Source organism: Manacus vitellinus, unplaced genomic scaffold, assembly GCF_001715985.3.
Source record: "Manacus vitellinus isolate BGI_N305 unplaced genomic scaffold, ASM171598v3 scaffold_79_pilon, whole genome shotgun sequence".
NCBI classification, from domain to species: domain Eukaryota; kingdom Metazoa; phylum Chordata; class Aves; order Passeriformes; family Pipridae; genus Manacus; species Manacus vitellinus.
In genome coordinates, this window is record NW_021940812.1 from 1,999,486 (window position 1) to 2,027,347 (window position 27,862).

A 27,862-nucleotide genomic window follows, 5' to 3' on the forward strand; every position below is an offset into this window, starting at 1 on the left:
ATGGCGGCGCCCAGGCGCGGCGTGGCGGCGGGCGCGGAAGGGGATGAGGCGCCGGGGGCTGCCCGCGCCCGCCGCGGCGGCAAGCTGGACCGGCTGCGGCAGGCGGTGCACGACTCTCTGCAGGCGGCGGCGACCAGCGCCGCTGGCCCTGCTGAGGGACTCAGAGAGGCAGAGCCGCAGGAGCCGTCGGGACGCCAGGAAGGAGAAGCGCAGGCTCAAGCGGAGCCGACGGCGACGACTCCAACGCGGGGAGCTGGTGGAGGCTCTCGCCGACCCGGACAAGCCTGCTCCTGCCAAACGCGTATCTTAAACCCGCTCCGGCCAAGCCGCTCCGGTCAAGCCTGCTCCGGCTAAACATGCTCCAGCCAAGCGGTTCCTGCCGCCCCCCCCAGACCAAGCCCCGGAAGCGCGCGGTCCGGTTGCCCGCAGCATCGAACAGCTTTCGGCCCGGCGGCCGCCGCCTCGGCGCGGAAACGGGCCCTGCTGGAGGCCAACGAGGAAGGAGGAGAAGGAGATCCGTCGGCTGGAGCGGGCAGCTGGGGCTCGGGAAGCGGCGCAGGAAGCAGGAGGGGCCCGCGGCCGAGCGGGTACCGCAGAGTTTCCTGCGGGACGGGCTGGGATACGTGCTGGGAGCCCTGGGCACCCGGGCTGGGCTCAGCAGGCTGTGCGAGAGCAGCGACGAGGAGGAGGAGGGAAAGGAGAAGGAAACCAAGCCAAGGCCGCGGGAGCGCCCGCCGGAGCCGGAGGATGACGACGAGAAGGATGATGATGATGAGGAGGAAGTGAAGGATGAGGAGGAGAACGAGGAGGATCAGGAAGACGCCTCAGACCCCTCCGAGGGGGATGACGAGGAAGGACAGTGGGAGAGCGAGAGCTCGTCCTCATCCCCCGAGAACGACGAGGAGCCAGAGGCCAGCGAGCCCCTGGAGCAGGAGGAGGATGAAGAGGAGGATGAGGTAGGAGAGGTGGGATGTTCGCCTCTGATAACACAAACCTGCTGCTCAAAGGACATGCGGCGACCAGAACACAGAGCAGAGTTACATCGCCTCTGTAAAGCACAGGTGTTTGCTGTCCAGTCGGGCCACGTGAAGTGTTGTCCTGGTTCAAAACCACACCTGGCCCAGCAGCAGTGTTGGCTTGAGAGGTCTACCAAGACCTAGGGACAGCTGATAGACATGGAGAGCTGATAGACACCACCCCAAATCAGGATGGTGGCTGGTAATACCTAAGGCACGTGGGATCTGGAGCTACTCTGGCTTTAGAGTGTGAGAATATCCTTAAGTGCTTCTGCTGTGGGCAAAGACAGCTTGTGTTAAAATTAGCATCTGTCACACACCGAAGTGTTACTTCTAAATGATCCCAGAGGTCCTGCCTGTGTTAGTTCTTGTAGCATGAGTGGAGGAGAGGAGGTAACACAGACCTCATGGCGCTAACCTAAACTGTCACTGATAAAACCTGGGTAAAACATAGGATGTCAGGTTTTAGTAACCATAACGTAAAGAAAATTTCATGTGTAGGGAAGAGGGGCTTTCCCGCTGTCAAGTTGGTCGTAAAGGGTAACTTCTTGCCTGCTTCTTTTCTGTATTTTGTTCCTTTGGCATTGGTTATTAGATAGTAAGATTTATCTTTAAGGTTGGTGTATTAATCTTAAATAGAAATGTATGTTGGAGTTCAAGTATTTAAGATCATGGTTTCATCTGGTATCTTGTTTTCTTCTTTTCCTGGTAAGAGTCATAATCACAGTGCTACAAAGTATGTTCCCCCACAAGTAAGGAGAGCTCAGGAGACATTAGATGACAAGAAAAGAGAAGAATTGGGAAGACTGAAGAAAATGGTGAATGGCCTCATTAATAGGTAATGTAATAAGGAAAGTTGTTAATCTTTCTGGTTCAGTGTGACAGTGCTCATCAGTCAAAGCCAAGTGACAAGGATGTGACTTTTCTCTCCACAAGCTGATTTTAAGTTGGCAATCATGTCTGCTATTGTTAAGAATAATTATCTGTGTTGATATAAATTCTTCAAAGTTAGTCATTATAGACATTAAAAAATCTAGAAAATAAATTTAAGATTGGGCAGAATTCCACACAGCAGTTGCCTGCAAGTGGTAGGTATAATTCACTAAGTGTCAGTTGGAATATGCTTACAAAAAACCCTCAGTGTGAGTTTTAACTCCTTCCCAAAAAAACCTCTGTTTTTTTTTTTAAATTATTAAATTTCTCCAGCACTATGACTGAGAAGGAGCAACACTTCCTAAATTAAAGTACTTCAGAACAGAAAAAAATAATGAACATTCATTGTAGTTTTAGAATATTTTTAAATAAGAAATCTAATGGCATTTTATCTGTTATCTGTAATATGCAGACTAGAGTTTGTTCAGTCGTTCGAAATTTGATACACCTTGTATGTTACAGTAGGAATTATTTGCATAGTTCATTTCTTCAAAGACTGTGATGTGCTATAGTTACAACTGCTAAACACAGTCTGTTTTCTTAATAAATCTGTTTGGTGTGACAGTAAGCACATCAATAGTGCTTTATAAGTGCTGCTAATGTGTTTTTACGTGTAAATATTTTTTAAAAAGCTACACCAGAATTAAATATATTACTTTTTTAGTTAAGTGAGCACAGAAAAATACAAAAGGCTCCTTCCAGTCATTTTTTCAATCTTAAGTCTTTTCTTAAGCCACTCTAATTTCTCTAAAAAAATTACTGTTTGCTGGGTAAACTCAAAATTGTGGAACTGTGTAAAGAGAAGAGGAAGTGAACAATGGATTTTGTTTCTCCATAGGTTGAGTGAACCAAACTTGTCCTCCATTAGTGGACAGATGGAAGAGCTCTACATGGCCAACAGCAGAAAGGACATGAATGACACTCTGACAGATATTCTCATGAATGCCTGCGTCACTGCAGTTGCCATGCCTACGAGGTTGGTGATGGAGCATGTCCTTCTGGTTAGCATTCTTCATCACAATGTAGGAATTGAGGTAATTCTTGTGTCTGGGACTAATTTTGTTTAATAATACACAATGTAGAGTGTTCTCCTTGATGTTTTGTTTTGATTGCCATGTCATTTTTAAATGCGTGTCACTAAAAAGCATCTTTAGTTGAGTTTCATCAATAATTGTAACTTATTTGCAAGGTGTCCACAAGTGAAAGGGTCCAAGTCTGTTGCTTTATCTGATTTTATTTCCTCCATGAGTTACCACTGGTCAGCTTTAAAACCACCATTTTTTCATCAAAATCTTTCTGCATCCAGGAACCAAAAATTTTTAAACTTCGAATTCTCCCCCCTTTAATTACACTAATCCATTTCTATTCTCTGGGGTATTTGAGGGTATTGATTTTGAATTATGTGTATCCAGATAAGAAAAGTGTTACAGTTACAGAAGCCCTTTCACATTGGTGGAAATAAGTTCTTTTCTAACCCAAAGCATCAGTGGAATTAAGTAGGTATAATAATGCTCCGGAATATAAAAAAATTCAAAAAGCATGGTAGTTTGGGGGGGAATTTTCTTTTGTGTTTTTAAGCCTGATGAATAATTGAGAAAAAATCTCTTTTGCTTACTGTTAGGGAAATGCTGAAGCTACTGATGTCAAAGATTTTAGCTAATTTCAATGAAATGTCTGTCAGGGAACTGAGGTGCTTTAGCACCATCTTCCCATCAAATTACACTTTTTTTTTCCTACATCTCAATGCAAAAGGTGTATGGATGCAAGTTCTTGGGTTTGTCATATAGTGGCCTGAATACTGGCCCTGAAACCGTATTAAATATCAGATGGATGCAATTACAGCAGCTTTCTCCGTGCAACCTTGATACCAAACTTTTATTTTGTCACCCTTCTGCTTGAATGGCAGTTCTGACTGGAAATATAATGTAATACTACAAAGCTATATTAAGAACAGAATCAAAATCTTCTCAGAAGTTGAAACTTTACAAAATACCTGGTGATGAGGTTTAGATACAGATATACTAATAGGTGTCAGAAATTGGTAGATGATATCCAGACTCTGTTCTGTACCACTGGCTTGGTTACACAGCACCTTTGAATCCAAGACTGAAGTATTTCAGTTTACTATAATTTTTTTCTGTAAAATAAATGTAGTATATGCATTACATGAAAGTGTGATAGTACAGCTGGATTGAAGATTAGGTTGAGCAATGCAGAAGTTGAGATTCCAGTAGCTGTGTTTATACATTTGTGCAGTCATTGGATAGTTAAAACCTGAGCTAGTCAAGGCTTGTAATGCAAGTCAGTGCTGCTGCTGGGACTCCTGGTTTTCATAAGAACAGTCAGCAGATTTTAGCACCATAATAATGGGTAGAGTCTTGTTTAGCAGCAATGTTTTGGTATGCTTTCTAATTCCAGTCTTGAGCATCAACCCTCTCTTCAGAAATACAGAGATTCCAAAATTTCTTTTCTAAACTGTATCATTGACAAATGGCTAAGAATTATCCCCACTTCAAAATCAGCCTAAGCTGTGAAAACTCGGTATTTTGGGGGTTGTTTCACAATATTATTTTTTATCCCCCTGTTAAGGATTTTGTTCTGGACTGCTGAACGCAGTGATGTGTTTGGCTTTTGATATACAGCTTTTACTGGATGAATGACTAGCAGTAGCAGCATGCTAGCCTGACAGCTGGAAAATTGCTTATATCTGTCCATGAAAATTATGTAAACAAATGCTGATGTATGTGTACTGTAAGTTTATAACGTGTTTTTCTTGCGCAGGCTTTAGAAGACAACTGGATGTCATATATGAGGTGTAAATAACATAAACTGTTTTGAAAACATCACACCACTTAGATGTTTGTGCATGCAAATTTAGAACATCTGTAATAGTTGAAAGGAGCAACAATATTTCTTTAAAATTAACAGTGGCAGTGACCCAAAAATAAATGTTTTACAGATGTCTGTAAAATCTACTTACAGTTAACTGCTGGATGTTTTTTTTTCTCCCTTTAATGGAATTGTTGCCAGGTCGGTGCTCACTTTTTGGAAGCTGTGGTGAAGAAATTTGATGAACTCTGTAAAAGTGATGCTGAAGGGAAAGAATGTGAAAATCTGCTTGCCTTGATTGCTCATCTCTATAACTTCCATGTGGTTCATTGCCTGCTGATCTTTGATATTCTGAAAAAGCTTGTTAGCACTTTCACTGAAAAAGAGATTGAGCTGATTTTGTTTCTTCTGAAAAACGTGGGCTTTTCCTTAAGAAAAGATGATGCATTGGCTTTGAAGGAACTGATTACCGAAGCCCAGAGGAAAGCAAGCACAGCAGAGAAGAAATTCCAGGATCAGACTAGGGTATGTGTGTGTTTTTAAGGATTTTATCATCTCAATAGACTTTAATAAGTACCTGGATACGCTACTTAATTTAGAAAAATATTTTCTGCTACATTCTACTTATGTTCTAAATTACCATTAGTGTTTGGTTGTTGCATTCATTTATTTGCATTCTTCTTTTCTGTCTTGCTCTGTTAGTACTTAGGACACAGACACCAAAATGCTTGTGATGGTGACACAGGACTGTTTTATATCTTATGCAGTGGACAGTTTGATGATACTTTGTACACTTCAAAAAATGGTCACTGAGACGTGGTGTTTGACAGATTAAGCGTTGAGTTGAAGCTTGTACACAAATTAATATAATAGGGGTAAACATCCATTTGTAGTCATGTAATCTTAAACCTTTGTTTCCAGCTGAGCTGCTTATTCTCACAGAGTTGTAGTTTCAAAGTACACTCTCTACTGTATTTAATAAACCCACAGCACATAACCCACAGAAACATTTCTTTTCCCTATAGGTTCGTTTTATGCTGGAGACTATGTTGGCACTAAGGAATAATGACATGAGGAAGATCCCTGGTTATGATCCCGAGCCAGTCGAAAGACTCCGCAAGTTGCAAAGAACACTGGTGAGAACTTTCTTGGCATGTGTAGCCCAGTTATCCTTAAACCAGGAGTAATTATCTGTATTGTATGTTGGCTTGATGGACTGTAGTATTTTAATTCATTTAACAGTCTGAAACTGGTGGACAGAAATCACTTCTTATATCATTAACTTTTATCTCCTTGTCCAGCCTTCGGCAGAACAGTTTGAGAAAGGACATAAATACTTAGCCAAAGACTTTGCCTTAAAGTCCTATAAAAGGTATATGAAAAAGATTGTTAGATGTTTAATGACTGTGTAGAAGAAACGAGTCAATATGACAAATTCTGGTTCTGGGTGTGCACACCTGCTCCTTGCTTCACCAGAATTATTTTGGAAGTCTAACACTTCAGAAAAGCTGGATGTTCCTTCTTCTTGATTTGTTTTTTTTTTTTTTGTGACAGAGGGCAGTTTGTCTAGAACAACCCAGTATAAAAGGGATGAAAGTAATTTATAAGTGCTGGATATGCATATTAGTATAATAGGCCAGACAAAAACAAGCTAGGTAACCTAGTTTGTAGAATTTCCTCAAATTTTCAGGGTCTTCCTGATACACTTCTAGACTCTTTTGTTGAAAATTCTTATTTTGTTCAAAGAGTTTAACATTTTTTTTATTTGAACTGTGCAGAACTTAAGGCAGTTTCTTGTGTCGTTTATTTAATCCCAAGTGTTCAAAAGGAAAATCGTGACCAGATTGTAAGATGCTGCAAATCATCGTATCAGCATTGTCGGAATTCCAGTCAAATTTTGTGATTGGAAGATGGCTACTTTTTCATTTATTATCTCCTTTTTAAAACTAAAAAAATATCAAGAGCTTCTACATGTTGATTTAGCCAACTTTTTGAATTTCAAAAATTACAGCATATGGGGAGCTTGTAAATCCTTTTCAGGCTGCTGACTGAAACAAAGGTTGGGCAGGAAACATGGGAAGACCTTATGGAGATTAGCTTACCTGTTTGAAGTATTTGTTTAAAAGTAATTATAAGCAATTAAAATATTTGTTGTTTTCTTTTAAAAAGAAAAAAAAGTTTCAAATAAAAGCTTCTGTGTTGGTTTTTGTTTGTGTGTTGTTACTCAAGGTTCGCAGCGGTGCTTCGGGAAGAGACACTCAGCTCCGCGTCTCCCTGGAATCTCTGCTCAGCGCCGATCAGGTTGGTCGGTGGTGGATCGTGGGGTCATCCTGGAGTGGAGCACCAATGATCAGTGATACAAACAGCAGGACTCAGCAAAAACTGCATTTAGGAAAGGTAAATCCAGGCAGTTACAAGTCTTAAGTGTTTGTGATCTTTTGAAGGTTCTTTGTACAGGTGAATAAGTTCATTCAGAGCCCACCAAGAAAACTTTCACGGGCACTTGTAAGACTGTAGATTCTGCTGTTATGTTTTTTAAAATGTACTGATGCACTTCACAAAAGCTGTTACTACAAATATTTTGGTGTAGCTTGCTGTTTCTTATCCTGTGGAATTGCAAAAGTGAAAGAAGAGACTTGATTTAGAAGTGGATTTGCTAGTAGTGTTGTCTATCTGTGGCATATATCCAAGCTGATTCTAAAAGTAATGTGGTGAGATGGTCATGGTGACTTACATCAGAGAAGCACGTCTTAAAAAATGATTGGCACAATTAAAATGGATTAAAATGTATTTCCATATTTGAAAAAGCTCCTGATGATGCCCGTGCCTCTGGACAAAAGCTCAGGACCTTTGGATTGCTGATTCATAGTTTACTGGAGAGCTTCATTAGTGGTATTATTCAAGGCTGCACAGAAGTAGCTTTCTTAAATCAAGCATAACTCATAACTATAATAGCATATAACCTTATTTTCAGGTGAGTTCAAAGATAATGGAGCTTGCTCGGAAGCAGAGAATGAACACTGATATCAGGAGAAGTATTTTTTGTGTCTTGATGACAAGTGAAGACTTCATGGATGCCTTTGAAAAGCTGCTCAAGTAAGTACAGACTAGAACAGAAGACAACCCAGAACTAAAAATAGCACTGAATGGGTTGGAAAAATAGCATTAAATGGGCTTAAGAGCATTTAATTGATAGTACAATTAAAAGAAGTGAATAGCTAGGGATCCATGTAAGGTGAAAGGGTAGGAGAAGGGACCAAACCCCTGGTATAAGGGCTAATGGGAGCAGGCAGAACTGACTGGCAGTCAGAGGAAAGGTGTAGCCCCTGTTCTTGTCACTCACAGCTATAACTGTGATTTATGGCATCTTTTGGCATAAGGAGCCTGTATCTTTTGGCATTGGAGCTGTGTCCCAGTCCAGTGGATGGAAGGCTGTTGCAGGCTTGTTCCCTTACAGAGACAGACCAAAAGACCCTGCAGAACATCTCTTGGTTTTGTAGCTGGATTTCTGTGGTTTCTGTACTTCTGCTACTTCCTTGACTTCTTGCCACCTTGTTAAGCCATGTTGTAGGTCTCTGCCCACACTTGCATGACCTGGTAGTGTTCTAGCACCTCCACTTCCCTCTTGCAGAATTTATTAGCTTTGGCTTTGCTCCAGGGTCACATTTCACATTGACCAGTTTCCTTCCCCCTTGGCAAACAGCTCTTTAGAACAAGATGTGATCAGGGAAAACCTCAAACTAACCTATTCTTTGTGTTTGTCAGAATATTAATTGTGAGAATATTAAGTAAGTGGGAAGGGAGAGATCAGGTCTGAACTTTTCTGTCACAGCCTTGTAATTCAAAGGAATTGTTTTGCCAGGGTGGCATGCAATTATTTAATTTGCTTACCAAACCAAAACAGACTTTGTAATAAAGTCAACTAATATTTGATTAAATGCCACTTCTGCAAAACACAGCTTGAATTTAAGACTGTGATGGAGTCATTCCAATATCTTAATATGGCCTGTTCAATTAAAAGAAATTAGCTGCTGCTGCTGCAGCTCTTGCCAAGACCTGGTAGCTCAATTTGCAAATTGGGTTTGACTCTCATCTGTACTATTTAAACTAGTACACAAATCTGAATACATACAGGCTTGGCAGAAAAACCCTCTGCAAATTGCCTGGTGTGTGTTGGTAAGGATTTTGTACAGCAAACTCAGAGAGGGGAATTCCCTAATCTGCCCACATCTGGCAGAGTATAGTGGAAAGTACACAGAACTGTCAGTGAAGGAATTAATTTCAATGTGAACATGTGTTTCAGAGTGCATGGGAATTTATATTCATATGTTTGATGTCAGTCTCATGAGGAAGAGCATATAAAGAAGTATTTTAACTGTTCTTGTTGATTGACCTTCTGCTAGGTCTGCTGGCAGAGTTGAGGTGTGGCTAAAGGATAATTTAAACTATTTAAAATCCAGGCTACTATAGCTTTGCTAGTCCTTCTCCTCCTTACTGCAAATGAAAGTAATTAGTTTGAAGCCAGAACAGTTCCCTGAAGTGGCTCAGCTTGTGATTGCAGAGGAGTAAATGTAAAGGGAGGGCTGGGAAATCACTGGAGACAAAGAAGAGAGAGCAACTTGATCTTCTTCATGAGCTTGAAAGGCCACACCTCCTTCACACCCAGTTTCACTCAGGAGAGGAAGTGAACACTGCTTCAGTTTGATGGAGAGGCAGTTTTAAAAGTTGTTTGGTATAGATAATGAATGTGAGAAACTTGGCATCACAGAAGATATTAACACTTTTTAAGAGGCTCACTTATCCTGTTGTAGTGGGCTGTGTAATTCAGGATAGCGAGTATCTACGAAAGGGATTGTATCTACTGAAATAATTTGAGCTGACTTTTAAAAGGTGGGTTTGAGAGTTGCTAATTTTGATCTGAAGGCAGTGATAGTCTTGGACTTCAGCTGGTGACAACTAACCCACTTAGAGGCAGGCTTCTGCTGGCAGTAAATAACCTACTTCAGAGGCAGTTATCCCATTTAATGGTGGGAAATTCTTAAAGCAATCAACACATACAAGTCCATGGGAATACTGTAACTCATGAAGATTTAATTGGTGAGGTAGTTGCACATTCTTTATCAGATATTTTTGGGTTTATGAAATCTGTACAGGTTTATGGTGAAGCTCAGCAGTGAAAGAAAGTCCAGACTCTTCAAATTTAAATACTTAGGAATGCTAGGTCTGAAAAGATACAATACTGCTAGTTCTATGAAAAAGTGAAGGTAAGAACAAAACTGAATATCCAAGTGTTGTTACTTGGTTACAACTGTCTGGCAACATGAGTATTTCCTAAAAAAGCAAGTTATGATAGAAGTGATGATAAAGAACGAAAAAGAGAGTGTACCAAATAAATAATTACAGTGTAACTTCACAAGTCATCTATTAAAAGCATGTCCAGTGGCTGAAAACCTGTATATTTGTAAAAAGCCCTTTTAGTTGCTCTGTACTAAAATCAGATGGAACTTGGTTGATGAGGGAGCAGGTGAGTTATATCATAGACACAGCACTCACAGTGATGGTCTCTTTTGGAGAAGCAGACTTCTAAGTCTGCTAAGTTTTCACTGCTCATTAGCAATCAGCCTAGAAATCATCACAGATTTTCCTATTGTAAAACCTTAAATTCTGTGGAGTTGTGGCTTAACCAGCAGTATTTTTCTCTGTTAATCTGGTGTGTCTGTGATCAAATGCAATGCAGATGTCTGGGGGTGTATACAAACGAGGGGTAGTAGAATCAAGCAATGACAAACTACTCTGCAGGCAAGTTCCAGTGGAGTCAAACCTGGTTAGAAAGTATGCTTGAGTTGTACTAATGTGAAACTTGAGCTTGAAGCAATGAGAAGAATTTTGTTTGATATTTTTCAGATTATAATACGAAACATTTTTCATTTTAATTGGTTTTAATGCTGCCAAGCATTTGGCAGCCCTAGAAGTTAAATCATATAATTCACAGACCAGGTGCATTGCCAGTTAGTTACCATTCCCTGCCAAAGTGTCTCAGCCCTCCTTTAGACTGGAAGGCTGTTCAGTGCTTGGCCTTCATACAGAGGCAGCCAGCATAAGTAGTCAGAGATACTGTTTTCTTCAGGCTTTTTTCTAAGGTGCTTTGAAATCACTGACTGCATCCTCTTAGGCTGCTATCAAACAAAAATGGATTTCAAGTATGATGGAGTTGACATACAGATTAAAAAAATTCATATCACCAACTAAGTAGGAAAAACACCTTAGAATATTTTCTTATCCCAACTAAGTACCACGGAAGTGAAGCACCCTGGATGTGTTTCTCCAGTGAATCCAAAGGCTGTTTTTCCTCCCATGGCCATAGGTACAAGTGTGAGATAACAGCAACAGGGCCCTACAGTTCTTGTTCCACTGTTTAACCTTTGTAGTGGTCTCTGTGCAGCAGCATTTGCTGCAGTCCTACTGCTGTGCTCAAAGGCACAACCATAGTAACTGTGCCCTCTCCTCTATTTTAGTTTGTGGAGAGCTACAAACATGGAGTGGGCTACCTTTCCTTCCAACAGGGAGTGATTACACTTGCATCATTCAACGTCTGTCTGTTGAGGTCTTGCTCTTGCAGCCACTCCTTTAACACCCATAATATTGTAGCATTTCCACATTGCCATACCAGGATATTGGTTTAGCTCACAGTCTTAAATTTTTGAGTCCATTCAGTAAAGGCTTCATAAGAACTTTATAACAAGTAAAATTTAATGTGATGTTTGGAGGGGTTTTTAAAGTATTACTCTCAGATGTCGACTGTAGCTCTTACTTTGCATCAGTAATTTTTTCCTTACTAAATGATTCTCATTCTCTTGCTAAATTTTAGGCTTGGACTGAAAGATCAGCAGGAGAGAGAAATAGTTCATGTCGTCCTGTACTGCTGCTTACAGGAGAAGACATTTAACCCCTTCTATGCATTTTTGGCTAACAAGTTTTGTGGATATGAAAGACGATTTCAGGTAAAGAAAAACCTGTTCCTTCTTTGGTTTAGTGTCATGACTGTGGTTAGGAAAACAATTATTAAATACCTGAGGATGGATGCATGCCCATTACGATCTTGATCCCAGGGAAAAATTCTGCTGGTATAGCTGTGCATTCAGGACTTGTGGTCAGATATGAGTAGGAAATAAAATGACTACTGGAGAAGGTTTGCTTTCTTCTGTTTCATGCATTTTAAAAGAATTGGAACAGTCTGATCAAGCATTTCTGTTAATTAACAGAGGGCTCGTAAAGAATAGAAGGTCAATAGGTTTGTTATGTTGTTACTCACTTAAACAGCTGCTTGATTTGTAGGATTACTTTTTTTACCTTTGACCCCTAGGTGACATTTCAGTTCAGTATTTGGGACAAAATCAGAGACTTAGAAAACCTGTCAGCTGCTGCCATCTCCAACTTGGTTTCACTGTTGGCTCACTTAATAAGGACAAAGTCACTGCCACTTTCAGTTCTCAAGGTTGGTGTGTCTCTTTCCAAATCTTTCTTTGTTTTCCTTCCTTTTTCTAGTTCTGTGGAAGGTGTGTTTTCTCTCTTACCTAGATGGTACTTTAGCTGATTATGCTAAGACAAAATTTGTTCTAAGCTTAGCAAATTATTCCATTTGATTACAGTAGTGCTGTCATTTGGAGAAAGGAGAACCTGTGGTGACCTGGGCATACAGCAAATCTACAGTTTTAAGATTATTTTCTTTAGAGTATCCAGAGTTGGAACTGAGGCTCCTTCATTAACAGGCTTTAGCAGTGGATTTTGTGCTATGATTTTTAGCTGATGTTGATTTTTATTAGACAAGAAAGGAAATCTACTGAGCATCTGGATTTCAGAATGGGAAGTCCATAGAATCTTATTATAAGAATAGTTGAAATTAAACAGGCAATTAAATGGATTGTCCTAGGTACTTATGAAGTATTTACCTAGTTGATAGATTACATCTGGTGTTCTGGTACTAGTAGACTTCTATTCCTTAGAAGATTCTCTGCTTTCCTTATTGATTGGCTTTTGGAGGCAGCATTCTCAGCTAATTCTTCTGTGCCAAAGTCAAGACTCAGTATATGCAGAGGCCAGTTGGTGTGCTAAGAGCTGTTCATTTGCTGTTCATTTAGAAGAGAAGACAGCTGTTTGAAATATTTGAATTAATCTAATTCTCTCCCTCTGCCTACCAGGTAATTGAATTTAGTGAACTAGACAAACCCAAAGTCCGTTTCTTGCGACAAGTATTAAGCACACTGTTAATCAAAGCAGATGCTGAAGAACTGACTGACATTTTTATGAGGTAAGTGATCAGAGAGATCTCCAGGGAACCCTTGTTGGGGAGTAATTAGGAAGATAAGAAGTTTGCTTATTTTGTTTGGAGTTACACGATGCCTTTTCCACACATCAGCCATCCCTTAAAAGTCAGCTCTCCTGGATGAGTGCAGGAAGTGAGTGTATCACTTGTGTGTTGGCACAGGCTCTGACAGAGATGCAGCATAACGAGTGTGACACAAACTAAAGCTTTCAAATATTCAATGTATCATGTTGGTGAAAGGATTTTCATGAGCAGAGCTCTGTAATTACCTGTTTCCCTTATTGCTGTTCTACCATCTGTGTGCAGTGGGATTCACTCTGCCAGCAGTCATTGCTAGGAGGTATGTTAAGAAGGAAAAATAAAGTAGTACTAATGAGGAAGAGATTTGGGGGATTTCTTTATGGGGTTTTCATCAACACTGTCTGAAAAATCTTATTTTTGATATGAGACTGGGTGGCCTGAAGAGGCTGGGAAATCTCCATCCTTGAAGAGGCTGAGGACTTGAGTGGATAAGACTTGCAGTGTCACATGAAGCGAGAAGAAATTAGGTGGTGATCTTTTAACACAAGGAAGTTTGAACAGAGTGTTTGCCTCATTTTTTGCTGTAATGTAATTGTTTACATAAAGCAAGTCTGAGGCTGCAGTATTCTATTTTATTGTTGAGGGCCAGTTGTATGTTTAGTGTTTGGGCTGTTTGCCAAACCAGACTTGGTAATTTGAAAGCCTCTTCAATAAAGCTCCTTTTATAGGTTGGGGTTTTTCTATGTCTCTATTTGAAGAAGATGAAGAAAATTAAGAAACTTCTGAAATGGCAGAAGAGTAAATAATATTTTTTATCTGTATCTTTACAGGGTATCAGACAACCCCAAACTGGGAATGCTACGGGAAGGCTTGAAACTCTTCCTTACCCACTTCTTACTGAAACATGCACAGGCCCAAAAGAGTGCTGAAGAAGCTAGCTTGTTAAAAGAAAGAGTTGAAGTAGCAACCAAAGCTTTGGAGGCAAAAGAACCCAAATTGAAGCTATAGTTCTGTTTTTCTGATAAAACATACAGAAAAATATTTCAGACACAAATAATTGAGAATGAGGAGGGCCATTTTACTCTAAAGGATTCATTTTTTAATGTAAATATAGTTACTTTGCTCTACACACTAGTGAGAGGTTTAATTGAAGGGGATACGAGGCCTTTTTGAAGAAAGGGAAAATATATTTTTGTCATGTCCCTTTTTGATACAAGTGCTTCGTGTTGATAGTTGGTATCTGGAAAAGAGGCTGAATTTCTCTTCCATGATACTCTCAGTCAGCTGCAGTGTTCTGCATTGCACATCCTAACCTTTTAAAATTGTAAAATAATGGCACCATAAATAATAAAGTAGACTTAATTAAAGGCACTTGCCTAAAGAAAGGGGCCACTAGATGGCACAAGTACTGGTGAGTCCGTTTGGGAAGAAATCAACTTTTTTCCTTAAGTGTTGGAAGTTATTTGCTAATTCTGTGAATTATTTCCCTGACTGTTGGTCAGGAAAAAGATCTTCAGTTGGATTGAAAGCTCTCGTAAAGTGACTTGAAGATCTGACTTTGCCCGATTATATTGGGTTTAGACATCACAGCGTAATTATATTGCATTTTTTTAGCCTGTTTTCCACAGCTTTAGAATTGGATTTGCCTAGTCACTTGTGTAAAAAAGATAAAGAATATCATCAATATGAATATTTAATAAGAGAACACCTTCTTTAAGAATTTGCTCACATCTTCCAATCGGATGTTTAAAATAAATGGTGTACATTTCTGTATAACACACTGTTAATGGTTTGTTTCTTTTGTCACCTTACCACTACACGTTAAACTGCCGTTTTTCTAAATGCTTTGCTTTTTGTATTAGTTTTATTCTAGCTGGCCTGGCAGGAAAGGAATGACCTTAAATTGGGTGGAGAGGGGAAAGTACTTTATTGTCTGCAGTGTGTATCTACATGATCTACTTATGTTGGAGGTGTTGGCCCTATTTCTGTAGCCAGGCTGGCCTCTGGTGTTCAAGAGGCCACCTATGGTGCCTCCTAATTGCATTTGATACCAATTGATCTGTCCCTGTTGGGAAAAATTATTTTTTAATCCAATTGTTGGATGTAGAATCCTTTGCTTGCTCAGGTGTGTGAGTAATGTTTTCAGGCACAGTAGTGCTTCCCCCAGGAGCCAGGGAGCTGTTTTTCCTCACCTTTCCTCTGTAGGGAGCAAGGTGTTCTGGGAGCAGAAAGATCCACTTTCAAAACCCCAGGTTACACTAGCAAGGTAACAACTAACACAGAAGAGAATTACTATCAAAAGAACAAAGCAAGATGCTTTTTTTTCCTCATGTTTCATATCATTGGCAGCTTTTAAGAGTACAAAACTGTCCATTTCCCCTCAGTTGCATCATAGATGCAACAAGACAGAAGAATAAAAAAATGAAGTTACAATATTTCTGGAATTCATGCCAATTAACAGAAACATGGGCAGCAGCAGAATCGACACTATTTTGATGGCTACAAAAGTCACAACTTCAGGCAGCGTGAGCTGCCTTACAACCAACCACACCAAACCTTGTATTTAAGTTTTGGAGTGTGGACTCAGGGGAAAATCTGTGCCAGCCCCTAGAAGCTGGCTGCTGTGGAACGCACGGGACTCAGTGAGTAAAAATTGCTCCCCCTAGACTGCAGCAGCCACCTAATTAATTACCTTTTCTGTAGGAGTTTAGGTAGACCCAGCGTGTGAACATGTTTGTGGTTTAATAACACCTAAATGGAAACACACTGCTCTAGCAGGGAGGTTGAGGTGACTTTGCTCCTCGAGATAAATCTCAAACCATCTTCCTTAGATCAGGGGTGACAGGCTGCCTGTCCCTGGTGTGAGCACTGTGCTCAGTGATCAGAGCTGACCACACTTTGCTGCAGTGGCAGGATTGCCAGGAGTTTTATGGGTCTGAGTCTATTCACTTGCTGCAGCTGCCTGAGGCAGTGGATGCAGGTGTTGCTGTGCAATTAGAGGGGATGGTTTTAACCTTACAGTCGAACATTGCAATTGCTTTTTTTTTTTTTTACAGTGACACTTGAATTAGTTATTATTTATCCCAAAGGCTGGTATGTTTTGTTCAAACTTAATGTTATCAGAGCCATTCCTTTGTTTCTGAGGAAAACAGTTTTTACCTGCCTGCGGCTTTTATATTTGCCATATTTATGTAAAAACATAGGTTTTTTTTAAAAAATGACTTTTCAAGGAGAGCAGATGAAATACACTGCCAGCCATAGTCATGGTGCAGGAACAGTTTTTGTGGGTGATTCTGCATAAGTCCTGCCCTCCTGCTGTGCTTTGGTGAGGGAGTAACTGTCCAACAAAAATTAGACAATTCCAAGATAAATGTGAATTCCTAAGTCCTGGATCTTGCCATATTTAACAATTTTTTCCATGGTCCTACTGGCCAGACTGCCACAGCTTTCCAAAGGTGGAAGGCCTGGCAGAGTCTGCTGTTGATGTACATATGTGTCTGCAAGCTGTCACTTCTGCCATCAATGCATCCTTGGGACATAAAGGATATAAAGCATGTGTGAAAAGGAAAGCTGAGATTATTTTATATTCACATATATTTTATGGGTATTGTACATGTCTACGTGTGTGCCTAAATGTGTTTTTTTATATCTAGAAAATATATAGAATTTTTTTTTATATATATACTTTTAAGCCTGGAGAAAAAACTTGTCCCAGCGGAGCTGGCCCGGCTGGAGTGTCTCCTCCTTACAGCAGGGCTGTCAGTGCTATAACGTCTCTCTGGAACAGCAGCAAGACTGAAAATGCTGGCAGGCAGCTTCCTGCAGGACTGCACACTCAGCACTGCCTGCCAGCAGAGGCTGCTGGGGAAGTTACACCCAGCTGGGACACATTTTGCTTTGTCTGCCACGGAATAAGTGCTCAATAACACACATACCCAAAACTGAGATTTATTCCTGTTGAGTATTGGTGTGTCAGCCAACACCAAACCCCTGATGGTTCCAGGGACAGAGATGCCACTTAAAACGTCCAAAATTCTTCCATACAGGAGGTTTAGGGGAGCTGCTACTTAACGAGAGGAAAAGAGCTTTGGGTTGGTAAAAATACACTGTGCTGGAAAACCAAAGCTATGGTTGCAACAGTAATCCTTACTCCTGACAAGCCAGTGGAAAACACGGCGTCATTTTCTTTAGATGCATTTAACTAAAAGCTGGATGTTTGATTTTTGAGCTATGTAGCAGCACATTTGAATTCCCCCTTGAAACAGCACAATCCACTCATTACAGCAGTTTGGATTTTTGTTTTCTTTTAAGCTGGACAGCGATGTTTTAAACTCTCTCTGTTTTCTGTATCAAAACTAACGGGGCAGCGAAGTCTGGTTTTTAGCTTTGGCCGGAGTGTTATGCTGATAAATCATAGGCAAGTCCTTCTGGCAGGGTTTTAACACTGCACCTGAATGGGCCAAGTATTTGCAGGGCTTTTCCAACTTGCCGTTTTTCCATTGTCCTGCGCCCCGGGGATGACGAGTTGATGTCAGTCGTGCTCGGGAGGCGCAGACACGGCGGGTCTGCCCTGCCTGGCGCTGGGGAAGGTGTGCAACCCAATACTGTGCTCAGAGCACATCTGGGATCGTTTGATTCCCATTGTTCTGCGGGTGAACTCTGGACGTGAGAAGTTACAGCCCGCGAGCAGCGCGGTGCCAATTGTGCGCGACAGTGATTTCAGCTTAATAAATATGCAAGTGGTAACTCCAATACTCAAATTTTTGTTGCACTGAGTGTAATTGCAGCTTAGTGCCTGGCTATGTGTGTGTGAGAGTCAGTATGTGATTTTTTTTTTCCTGCAGTAGGTGAAGCAATTTTGTTTTCAGGAGACAATGTGATCCATAGGGTCGATTTTAAAAGGCTGAGTGCATGTTTTAACGAAGACTTTTTGGGTTGGACTGATTTCAGGAATTGTAGGTAGAGATATGACTCTTTTACCATATGCCACTTTTTGTGATTTCATCTCCTGGAGGAACTTTCCTTCACCCTCCAGTAAAGCTTAGTTTACCAGGAGGCCTGCAGGGATGGACATCACAGCTGCCCATATAAAACAGCTGTGCTATCCCCAAATTCTGGTGTGACCTGCAGCCTTGCTTTAAAACTAATTACAGTAAGACTTTGGCTAATTTAGATTCATGCACAATTCCAAATCGGATACCACGTGGTTTCCCTAATAACACTTTAAGGAAATGAATGAGCATTTATCAAGGATAAGCTTGGGGAGAGCCAGCTGGCACCAAAAGTTCCTTAAAACTTGTGTCCTAGGACAAAGAAATTCACACACCAAAACCAGCCCACCTCATGTGAATGGAGTGGAATTCACTTCGAAGTGATTTGGAAATGCCTAACCAATGCTACTAGAATGAGAGGTACTGAGTAAAATTAAATAATAGAGACCGTTTTTTAATAGTTCCTTCAAAGTCTTTTGTCAGTTACAGTGAGATGGTTGTTTCATTTTCATAAGTGAGAGATTTCCAACTGTGACACATTTTCCATTAGAAACTCCATTATGGACCTTTTACCATTCAGACAGTAAGAGTACCCTCAATTCTCTCTTGGATGCACAGGCCAACACAGCTCTGGTGTGAAATAGCAGGGAATACTGTTGGAGGCAGTGAAGCCACTGGGGAGCAGCTGTTGGTTACAGCCAGGAGATGGAACAATATGTTTTTCTAGTATAGCGACAGTAAGTTATGTTTGGTGTCACCTTGGGGAAAAATAAGTCACCTCGATTGTATCTCCTTGGCCTGTACCTTATTCACAAAAGCATCTTTCCTCCTCAGCCAAAGCCTTAGACTCTGAATGGAATTTCTTTTTCCTTATTCTGTAGTTCAATTCACCCTTAAAATGTTGGCTAGATGGTGTTTACTTTTCAAATTTCCCTACCTAAATGGTTTAAAACTAAGTCTGTGGGTCTCTTGAAGACTTTTATTACACCAGGGATTATGCAGGTACTGTGTGGCAGGGATGAGGAAGCACTGCAGTAAGATAGGGATGGCATTTGAGACTCTTAAATGGTTCCTGTGATGATAAAAGCTGTTGAGGGAGGCTCCAGGGAACTCTTCACCAACGCTTCAGAGCTTGAGCAGCAGGCATTAAGTCATCTTAAAAGCTGCTGTGGGTTTTGAATCAGTTCAGGTTTCCTACCTTTGGTCTGAAATCAATGTGAGAATCAGATCCGGAGAGACACTGGACCCATCCATGCTTCTGGGCTGCCCTGTTCCTGTGAAACCTCACACCAGGTTTGTGAGTTTAGGGAGCCTTCACACTGCTAAGGGCTGGGGAAGCAGATCTTTATTCCTGGCCAAGTTTTTGACACTCTCACAGAAGCTGAGTAACAGTTTCCCTGAAATGGGCTCCTCCAGGGAGGAGCCAGGGCTACACAGGGCTGACGTGGAGTTGTCAGAGGCACAGGATCAACAGGTTTTGCAGAAGAGCACATTTAAGCCTTTTCAACATTAGCCCATTTTCCTCTGTTATTAAAATTGACCCTTAGATCTAACCTATATATGTATTTATCATTCCTGAAGATGAAGATTTGGAGGAATAAAGGAGTGGGGGCTTCAGGTATCTTGCCATCTTTAGCTGACAAAAGGGATTTCTTCCTCCCATCCCCAAAGCAAAGGGCACCCATGAGGTTCTGAGTTACTACAGGAGTGGTGTCCCCTCAGGGAAGCTTCAAAGACAACACAACAGATCTTCTTCATGGTGCAAGCTGCCAGGAGCTCCTGCTCCCTGAGAGTGATCCAACTTTAGACTCCTTGGGTTGGCCTTCCCATTCTCAATGTGACTCTGTCTGTGGTCCCTGCAGGTGAACAGGTCACACGCTTGTGTCCTCACTATCCTACAGCCAGGGAGCCAACAGGCAGTTCCACTCATTTACCTGGGAAATCTGCAGGAGAGGCCTGAGTGAACTCACCCCTCACCTGCCCACAGTGGCACAGGTGGGGTATCTCTCCTCTGCTAAAACCTCCATCACGGGCTTTCTGTGACCTGAAACCTGTGTTACACTGAACAGCATCTGATCACGGGCTGAAGAATGAAAATATGGATAAAGTTTATAAGTTTTATTACAACAAATCACACAGCTGTTATTCCATCTCCTCCATGGTCATTTATACTGGCCATGATCCATTCTTCAGGTCTCCAAGAGACACAACATGGCAAAAAAGGTGAGAAGACCACCTGTTTCATGAGGCGGAGGCTGAAGAAAGGTGAAATAACTTGCACACATTGTCTAAACAAGTAACCTGCAGAACAGAGCTGAGTGCTGTGATGCTCTGAGCAGGAGTGTAGAGGCAGCCCCAAATCTGCTTCTCCCAGCACCCTCAGCTCACTCTCACAAGACCACGTGAAATGTTCATAAACAGCTAAAAAATCTATTGTCAATCAGGCCCTTTGGAAAAGATGGGGGCTAAGAGTGTGGGTGGAATAAAGGGAGTCAAGAGATCCCTGAAGGAGGATGAGAGCCACAGCAGGAGCTGGGAGGGGAGAAGGAGACAGCACAGACACAGGGAACCACTGGCTGATGCTGCTGAAGTGTCATCTTAATTATCCCTGGCAAAAGAACAGTGATTAACATCGATGACTGTGGACAACCTTTGTGTAATTACTCATTAACATTTCTAAAATTGCACCTAGCTGCTACAGCAATGCATGCTTTATAGATTCATCATGTTGAAGTCCAGAAAGAATCATTAGATCGTCTCCGCAGACCCCTGTGCTTTGCCAGCTGCTATTACACTGCAGAAATTAGCGCTGGAGGCGGCTTGTGCTTGGCTTCCACGTACTTTCCAGAAAGGGCATCCAGGGATAGCAAGCAATGGACACTCTGCCCCATGCCTTGAGATGTTGTTCTAAATTCAGATTGCTCCCCTGCTCCAGCCTCACGTTAAAATCCATGCTGGTTGCCTTTTTTTTTAATCATTATTTATGGAAATGGTACCCACAGCCAAGCAGAGCTGGATGGGAAAAGGAATTCTTTGTCCCCATCTCCTCTGAGCGGGAAGAGAGGAGGCAGCTGAATTAGAGGCTTCTGCATTGCCTATCTGTGCTCCTTCCTCAGACATGGGTACCACCTGCCCAAAGCTACCATTGGCCAAGAACATTAACAGAAGTCCTGTGAATAATAATTTAAAATAATGGATTAATTAGAGGAAATTGTGATCTGCCTGCAAATGTCCTTTCTGCAAGCATTAAAATGGAACTAATCCTTGCAGCTACACAATTCATTGCAAGCCACTGGCTCTGCTGGGTTTTTCTAGAGGAAAAGGGCATTTTTATTCTCATCTACTCATTTTAGAAACCAGTCCCAGTTAGACTAACTCAGGAAAAACTGTTTCTTTTCCTAGAGAAACATGAAAACCAAATTTTTATAGTATCTTGTGATCAGAGAAAGACCACCTACATGTTGTAGGTGATCCCATTTCCATTGCAGATGCTTCCGTTTTGACCCAGGACTTCAGCTAAATTAAAATACTTCAGTCCTCAGAGTAGGGAGAAGAACACAGTAAATACCTTCTGGGTCCACTACCCTTGAAGAAGACTGTTTGGAGGAGATACTACACAACCTTCAAGGCAAGAAAAATGATGCAAAAAGTCTCAGAAATCACAGAACCACCTCTTCTAATGTAGGGCAACCCCAATCCACCATTGATGTTATTCTGGTTGCGTGAGTATTAGTGAAAAATGAAAGATCTGTATCACAGTTGTTAATTCCCAGAGTAATGTGCAGCTGGTATTTAACTCTGGCCAGACCTGAACCACCATTCTGGGGACAGAAAGACTGTAATTTGGGCACTACACAACACCTGAGGGAGAGTAAGGTCCCCTGGGAGCTTAATCCCTTTCACTATTTGTCCTGTGTTGCTGTAATTCAAACAGCTGACCAAGAAGCACCCTGCACATCACAGGAGAGATGCCTGGGTCAGGAATTAAAAAGAATGAAGCATGGTGTGGTTATCCTGGCACTCACAGCACACAAGGGGAAAGCTGGAAAAGAAAGGGAATCTACACCAAGATTCACCATCCTGGGTTGTCTCTGGTGAAACCAAGCCTTAGTGTAGCTCCCCAGCAAAGGAATCAGAGCTGTAACAGAGATCAGAGCCAGGAAGGATCCACAGGAGTGATGCAGCTGCCGGCACACTCAGGGAGCAGCAGGGATGCAGAATGCAGCCCTCCCACCACGGCCCTGCTGTGTCCAGCCCCTCAAGCATAAAGGGAAGGGGTGTAAGAGGAGGATGAAGAAGTGTGGGATGGGGTCTTACTGAGAAATAGAGAAATAGAACATTAATCCCTTAGTTTTGGATGAGCATAACAGTTTAGGCTTCAGAAATAATCAATAATCTTTCTGCTAGTGGAGTATTTCATTCCCAGCAGTTTCACAGAGAGTTTGAGGGAGATTATATATTTATGGTTTCCCATTTGAAAGACTTTTAGCAGGTTTACCTGGAACATATGGATCCTATTTTGGTTCTTTTGTTTTAGCACTTAATGCTTATGAAATTGCCAGTTAATGACATCCATGCCCAAACCATGTTGCTTTTTAAAGTAAAATGCCTACCAAAGGTCCATGTTCATACTTACCACTTCTCAAGTACAGCAATGAAAGTTTTAAGAGGCTTGTTACCTACTGTGTCTGGGGGAGGGAACCGGCAGAATAATGAAATTACAAACGGGTTTAGATTAAAGCCTTGCTGGCCCTGCCTGCTCTGGGGCTCGAGGCACTGCAACCCCACCAGCACCAACGGGGCACCCCAGGCCTGGGTGGGGGGAGACCCTGGGCATGGGTGCAGGGAGGCCCATATTTTTTTCAGGAAACTTGGGTGGGGTGGAGGTAAACTGGAATTACGAGGCCCCTGGGGCAGGGTGAGGAATACCGGGGTCGGGAGCAGAGGGATGAGGCTGGATGGGAGGGCACCCCGGAGCTGGGTGAGAGGGGGACTCCGAGCGATGCTCAGCCAGAGAGAGCATCCCTTCCGTCTCCAGCCTCTGGCTGACCTGGGGCGCGAGTGACAACGGGCCCTTTTGCTGCTGACAGGCTGGGCAAACCCCGAGGCACCTCCGGCAGAGACCCCTCCGGCCCAGGGCGCTCGAGGGGCGGGCGCGGAGCTTCCCCGGGCCGGGCGGGGCGCGGCGCAGAGCGCGGAGCGTGTCGCGTGTCGCGCATGTTACCGGCTCCGCTAATCACCCTGAGCCTTTGATTGCCCTGCACGTGGGGACGAGCCTCCGCACTTCAAAAGAGCGTGGGAAATCCTGATTAAAAGGCTTTTCTCCCCCGTTGGGATCGACACCTTCTTTGAAGCCCGTCCAAGCGACAATGCAAACGCAGCCACCGCCAAAGGACTGTATCTATATTTTAAGTGACTTTAATTTCTCTTTCCCCCTCTTGCTCTCTTCCCCCCTCCTTTCCTTTCAGTTTTGGAAACACCTGGTAAGTTGTAAAATGATTTACGAAGTGAAAGTGTTAAATGAGGCCACCAGCTGTAAGACTGACAGAGCTTTATGAGTTTTATTAGGTGCCCTATTATGGAAAATAAACTTTAATCCGTCCATAAAAACAGAATCTGAAAAACATATTTGCCCTTGTAGTCTGGAACACTGAAGGTATTCTTGTGAGACGCTGGGCTTTAAAGAGATTAATTTTATTGAGACAGACACAATACACCGGTAGGACTTTGATACCGAGTCCGTGAATAGCTGCCTGTACCCGCAAGGCTGGTTTTCATGGGGCTGGGACACGTTTGGACACACACCTCTTGGGCATACAGAAAATTTCTGTTCCGATGGGGCACATCTGCCAGTTTATTTAGTGGGTATTTAACTGGAAATTAATGACTGAGGGAAGATCTTTTTCCGGGGAGGTGATCCCAGATACCTCTTGAAAATTATTAATTATAATTAAAATAATTATTGATGTTGTTATTATTATTATTATGCACGCTATGCATTATATTTCATTTATAGATAATTTTTTAAGATAACGATGTGTCCTCCAGACTGATACGGTTTAGACATTTCAAGGTGTGAGCAAGAGGTAAATCCTGATGACAGTAACTCGGACGTGTCACCGGGATTAGGGTGGAGGAGCCACCGCGGCCCTGCGCGGGTATTGCGCGCTCCTGCAAGGCTGTTCACCCGCGAAGACGCAGCCGCAGCAAGCGGCGTGAAAACCACAGAGATATTGATGCCTTTATACTTCTATCGCCCTAAAGTCTTCACAGCCTGTGGCCGAAAGAAAATCGTTTACAAATTTAAATCAGAGACTCCTAGGTGATTGTTTCCGTCCAAGGGCGTACGTATCGATCAATCCCAAATCAAATTTATCCCGATCAAGTATTTTGACACATGGGATCCATCCGGTTTTATGATTTATCGTGATTTTTGGCGTGTCGCCCCGGGGCGCTGTGCGTGCAGGGCCGGGGAGCTGGTAACTAACCGCGTTAATGCCTGAATGGCACCTCCAGCCGCCCCACCTGAAGCTTTTCCTTCCTGAATCTCATCCCATAATCTCATGCATCCACTAGCCTGTGTTTCGCGGGCCGGATTTTTATAGAAGCCGTTTAGAGGGGCCACGCTGTTTCCATTTGAAAGGTTAACATGCGTTTGTAGGAAATACCTTTTATTATTATTATTATTATTATTATTAATTGTAAAAACGCATGAGAGTGAGAACAATCCATGTTTCAGAGCTCCTCGTTCTCAGCCTCCGAGGCTCTGCGGTGACCCACGAGGCGGTGACACCCGGGAGGAGGGGGCCGGGTCCCTCCGCTCCCCTGCGCGGCCCTAGGCGGGAGCAGAGCGGAGCCGCCCCGTAATTCATTCGCGGGGATGAATTGCCAGACGTGGCCCCGAGCTGGCGGGGATGAGCCAGTGATTATATTTAAATTCGCTATAATTGATTTGAGGAAGAGCTGCGGTGACAGGGATTAATTGATCCGCAAATTTATTGGCGAGATAAATCCCCTCAGTTATCGAAAACCCCGCACTCTGCCGCCGAGGACGGTGGGGGGTCCCGTCCTCGGTACCGGGGAGGGCACGGGGGCCCCGAGTCCCCTCCCACCCGCCGGAGGCCCGCGTTGTTTTGGAAGTCGAGCAGCCCCTGGAAGACAGTGCTGCTCCTGCGAGGGGGGAGATTGGTCCCGCCGCTCTCCCGGATTCCCGAAAGCATCGCGCGACGGAACCCGCCTGGGATACGCATCTCCCGTGCGCTGCTCTCAGGAAAACCCCACGCCGCTGTCAGACATCACACGACAGCTGAGACACCGGATTGAATTCGGGTTAGAAAGGGGTTCCCCGCTCCTTCCCGAGCGCTTCGGCACCTCCCAGAACACCGGGATTCCCTGGCTCGAGAGCGCCGAGCATCTCTCCCCCCTCACACAGCGCTCATACACCGCTAGTACAAAACGCCATTTATTTTCCACCCCATCGCAAGGGTGGGAGGGCCTAGGGAATAATTTAGCATGCATAAGTAGAGGTAATTTTTTTTTTTTATAAATACCATATACAAAAATAAAGACAGTATTGAGATTTCCAGCAGTTTTAACGTTCATGACATAAACAGTTTTCCCGATATATAGTAAGAACAAAACACTTCCAATACTTAGCGAAAGGAACGAGCTTCCAGGGGGCAGGGATGGGGGGGTGGGGAGCTCAAGTTTTGTCTGTTTTTCAGTCAATAATAACACTGTATTCACCGTAAATCCTCTTCCCCGCCCGGCATGCGGAGGATCCTCTTCTCCACCCCTCTCCAAGCAGGGAGAAATCGGAACAAGGGAGGGAGTGGGGCCGGTGCCAACCACGAGCGGCAGGGCTCCCCTACGGAAGGACGGCTGGAGGGAGCGGGGCGTGCGGGGGGGCTCACTGGGACTGCGACGGGGCCCCGTGCCGGCCCCGGGGCTGCGTGTCCTCCTCGTCCGCCTCGGAGCAGTCGGAGGAGTGGTACGGGCAGCACCTCCCGGCCGCCGCCGCCACCTCCTCTTCCTCCTCCTCCTCTTCCTCGTCCTCAGGTTCGCTGTCGGGCAGTTCCCGCATCCTCCTCCCGCCGCTCTTCTCGGGGGCGGGCAGCAGCAGGTCCTCATCCCCCTTGTCCTCCCCTCCGCCCCCCTTCTGCTTCTCGGCCTCCTGCGCCGCCTGCTCCTTCGCCTTCTTGCTGCGCTTCCACTTCATGCGTCGGTTCTGGAACCAGATCTTCACCTGCGGGAAACGGGACACGCACACACACATCACCTCATCCGCCACCCCCGAGGGCAGCGTCCTCCACCCGCCCCTCGCCGCGGGAACTCACCTGTGTCTCGGTCAGCATGAGCGACGTGGCCACCTCGAAGCGCTTGGGCCGCGAGAGATACTTGTTGAGCTTGAACTGGTGCTCCAGCTCCAGCAGCTGCTGGCTGGTGAAGGCCGTGCGAGGCCGGCGGCACTTCCCCAGCAGGTTGGACTGCGCCTGGGCTGGGAAAGGACAGGGGGGAGCGCGGAGGTGACGCGGAAGGCGCCATGCGTGCCCCGGCAAATCCCCCGGGAGGGCCGTGGGAAGGGAGGAAAGACTCTGTGTGTGTGAAGCAAGGATGGACAACTATCCACCGGAGCATGGACCGAGGCAGGGATTTCTTCCAGCCTCCAAGTCCCCCGGCTCCGAGGTTTTCCGGCTTTCATAGTGTCAGGGGATTCCCCACAGGGACCAAAAAAAAAAAATTAAATTTAATCTTTTAAATAAAGCAAAATATGTCTCTTGATTTCCCAAGAGCCTAACCAAACGCGAGACAATAAACCGAAGCCAGGGATCGCGGCGAAGGGGCACTGGGCTCTCCAGGGAGCGGCAATTTGCTCCATTTAATGTTTTAGTTAAACCTGCCGCAATCCCAGCCCGCCCATATCCGTTTAATTAGCGGATTTCGCAGGCGGGCACCCCTCACGGCGGGCCGGGAACCGACGGACCGAGCAGGGGCCACTGCCTGCCACGCCGCCGTGGGAGTGCCGTCACCGCCCCGCGCCCTCCGGGCGTAAATCAGCAGCGAGGGGTGGAAAACTATATTTGAAAGGGGGAAAAAAAAAAGGCGTAGTTTCCACGTTCAAAAATAATAAGCAAAATTAAGGATTTATAAAAGATGAGAAAAAAAAAAATCCAGCGGCGAGCAAACGGGGACTGAGCCCCTTCGTGGGGTTCGGACACCCCCGGGGCAGCGCTACGACCCATGTCTGGAAGTATTTTGGCTACTTTGGTTTATTTGGTTTAGAAAAATCAGAAATCTGGGAAGGGGTGGCTCCCGCTCCCCGGCCGCGGTTGGTGGCAGCTCCCTAAAGCGGCAGAAAGAAAAGGACAGTGTCCGCTCCCGGCCGCAGCGCCCGGGAGATTTTCTCACCGCCGTGCGATTTTCCGAGGCTCCATTCCCGTTTCGCTCGGTTATTTATTCCCCTCTGCCCCTTGTTTGAGAGGCAGAGCTCTGACAGCTCTCCTAATTATTTTTTCTTCCTGAATGTTCCAGTCTAAACAACCCCAATTCGAGTGAAAACAAAGGACTTTTTTGTCTGAGAATGTGTGTGCGAAGTAGAAGGGGGAGAAAAAAAAAAAAAAATCGCAATTCTTTTCCTGGCATGATTTTCGTAAAACTACACCTCCGGTATTGTTAAACCGGCCATTCCCACCGAGAGCTCACACCTCCGAAAATGATCTTTGCTTAAACCAGATGCATGCAAGGTCCCC

The 27,862-nt window shown here is 43.8% G+C and overlaps 1 protein-coding gene across 1 annotated transcript; it reads left to right on the forward strand.

The window, feature by feature from the left end:
• On the forward strand, positions 1-14,900 carry NOM1 (nucleolar protein with MIF4G domain 1). The gene is given in 14 exon segments (XM_029964691.1): positions 1-245; positions 393-498; positions 500-535; positions 537-956; positions 1,730-1,854; positions 2,788-2,983; positions 4,980-5,303; positions 5,804-5,914; positions 7,008-7,175; positions 7,753-7,874; positions 11,647-11,779; positions 12,142-12,273; positions 12,977-13,086; positions 13,953-14,900. Coding segments are annotated over 14 exon segments (2,406 nt in total). The 3' UTR covers positions 14,131-14,900.
• Positions 14,901-27,862: the final 12,962 nt, after the last annotated feature.